This window comes from Narcine bancroftii, chromosome 12 (genome assembly GCF_036971445.1).
Source record: "Narcine bancroftii isolate sNarBan1 chromosome 12, sNarBan1.hap1, whole genome shotgun sequence".
Classification (NCBI taxonomy): Eukaryota; Metazoa; Chordata; class Chondrichthyes; order Torpediniformes; family Narcinidae; genus Narcine; species Narcine bancroftii.
Genome location: NC_091480.1, coordinates 261,102 through 263,344, shown reverse-complemented (window position 1 = coordinate 263,344; position 2,243 = coordinate 261,102). Strand labels below are relative to the sequence as shown.

General features: G+C 58.2%; 1 protein-coding gene across 1 annotated transcript; it reads left to right on the top strand.

Moving 5' to 3' along the window:
* The first annotated feature begins 422 nt into the window (after positions 1-422).
* Positions 423-1,905, top strand: LOC138747345 (TM2 domain-containing protein DDB_G0277895-like). Its single transcript, XM_069906454.1, has 4 exons — positions 423-508; positions 821-889; positions 1,180-1,430; positions 1,775-1,905. The coding sequence occupies exons 1-4, from the start codon at positions 423-425 to the stop codon at positions 1,903-1,905; spliced, it is 537 nt and encodes a 178-aa protein (XP_069762555.1).
* Positions 1,906-2,243: the final 338 nt, after the last annotated feature.

Sequence of the window (2,243 nt, the reverse complement as noted above, 5' to 3'; positions counted from 1 at the left end):
TTTTCATTATTTTTTTCCTTTTGAATTGAATATTACAATATATGCTAATGCACTTTTCAAATTGTTTAACAATGGAAACAATATTTTAAAGAAAAATCTGTAGATTTCACCATCTGAGGTGGAGGAACTAAACTGTGGTTTCGGTGGGTCCATGCCCAGGGGTATTCGGATTATTTTAAACAGGACCGTCTTCCAATGTCTGCAGCGGAACTGGCAGAAAGAGGATTAGGCTGTCGGTGTCATTGTTAATGACGTCTCATTCCAGCACAGAAACCTTCCAGTCTGTGGTGAACTGATTTTCTCATCCCACTGACCAGCACCCATTTCATATCCCTTCATACCCCTCCCATCCATGCCCATATCCAAATGCTTTCTGCAGTTAAGCCATTTCTGAATCCACACATCCATAGATCCGAAGCCTTATGACTGAGTGTGTGGAGCCTATCAAATGCCTCACCAAAATGAAGACAAACCTCATCCTCTGCCAGACCTTCATCCATTCCTTTTAGTAACACTTGATGGTTGAGGTCAGGGGTCCCCAAACGGGTCAGACTGTCCTCATAGCATCCCTGATCCCTCATTGACCTCAACGCCAGGAATCCTGGCGCTGGATGAGGTGGGGGGAACATCACTGCCGCATCTACTTGAGGAACAGAGAGTCCTGTGGAAAAGTGGAACCTTTCTATTATTGGCCCTGACCACCCATCCCACTTGCAGGTCCCCATCCCCAGCCCCCTCACATCGCTCACAAACTTCCCGCTCATTCCCATCCAAGGGTCCCCGACCCCCTCACACTCACTGGTCCTCCTCACCCTCGCAGTTCCCAAACCCCGTCACCGTTCTGGGTCCTCAACCTCCTGAGCTTCACGGTTCTACCTCAGGCTCTCAGGTCCCCCTCACCCTTCTGGGCCCCCCTCCCTCCTCCCCCCTCAGCCTCACGTGTCTCCGATCCCCCCTCACCCTTCTGGGTTCCCGACAACCCCTCAGCCTAGAGGATCGCCGACACCCCTCTCAGCCACGCAGGTCCCCAACACCCCTCACCCATCTGGTTCCCCCCTCACCCATCTGGTTCCCCCTCACCCTTCTGGTTCCCCCTCACCCTTCTGGTTCCCCCTCACCCTTCTGGTTGCCCCTCCCTCCTCAGCCTCACCGGTCCCTGATGCCCCCTCACCTTTCTAGGTCCCAACCACCCTCAGCCTCGCGGGGTCCAACCACCCTCAGCCTCGCGGGGCCTCGACCCCCATCAGCCTCGCGGGTGCCCGACCCACCCTCAGCCTCATGGGTCCTCGACCCTCGTGAGCCACGTGGGGCCCGACCTCCTCAGCCTCACGGGTCACCCCCTCAGCCTCGCGGGCCCCGACCCCCCTCAGCCTCGCCGGGACCCAACGCCCCTCAGCCTCGCGGGTCCCCGACCGACCTCAGCCTCGCGTGTACCCGACCCCCCTTAGCCTCGCGGGTCCCCGACCCCACTCAGCCTCACGTTTCCCCCTCCCCCCAACAGCCTCACGGACCCCGACCCCCCTTCAGCCTCACGGGTCCCCGACTACCACACCCTAATGTCACCCCGACCCAAACTCCCTCACGGTTCCCCGGACCCACCTCACAACCATCCCTCTGCACGTTCCCCTCCGAGCTCCGGCCGCCCCAGACCCAAAGGGCGACCCGTGGAAACTCCGTCCTCTCTGGTCTCGCTCCCAAAATGCCTCGATTCCCGCCCGTGAAGAACCGACACGAACCTCTCTCTCCCTCCCGCTCGCCAACTACTCCTCCAAAGGCGGGAAAGATCAACAACATGGCGGCCCCCAGGGGTCGCTCTCGCGAGAGCTTTGGCCACCCCTGCACGGGATCTCTTCTCTGCCACCCCGAGCCCCTGGATGGAGCCCTTTGGAGCCCCCTCTGTCCTGACAACCTCGTCCCACTGGGGAAGGGTCCAAGAGTTGCCTCGGGCCTCCAGTCCATCTCCCCTTCAGGCTGCACATTTCCACACCAGGACCTGCACCACATTCCCCCACAAGATTCCAGTCCATCCCACCTCCACCACCTTGGCCCAAAGCTCATTCCACGCTCCCACCCCCCTCTGAGGGAAAAAAAATCCACCTGCAATCTCAATCCATGTCCTCCTCTCTGAATCTCCTCTACTCTCCTTGGAAACAGCCTGTCCCCATGGACACGATCCGTCCCCACTCACAATTTTCAAATCTTCCTCAATCTTCTACGGCCCAGGGAATAAAGTCGCAGCCTGT

What these genes read in the sequence shown, in the direction of transcription:
- LOC138747345 (XM_069906454.1), top strand. Translation starts at nt 423, where the DNA reads ATGACTGAGTGTGTGGAGCCTATCAAATGCCTCACCAAAATGAAGACA. An exon ending in GTTCTACCTCAGGCTCTCAG is followed by an intron (nt 890 to 1,179) that starts GTCCCCCTCACC and finishes TCACCTTTCTAG; the next exon opens with GTCCCAACCACCCTCAGCCT. An exon ending in GACCGACCTCAGCCTCGCGT is followed by an intron (nt 1,431 to 1,774) that starts GTACCCGACCCC and finishes ACTCCTCCAAAG; the next exon opens with GCGGGAAAGATCAACAACAT.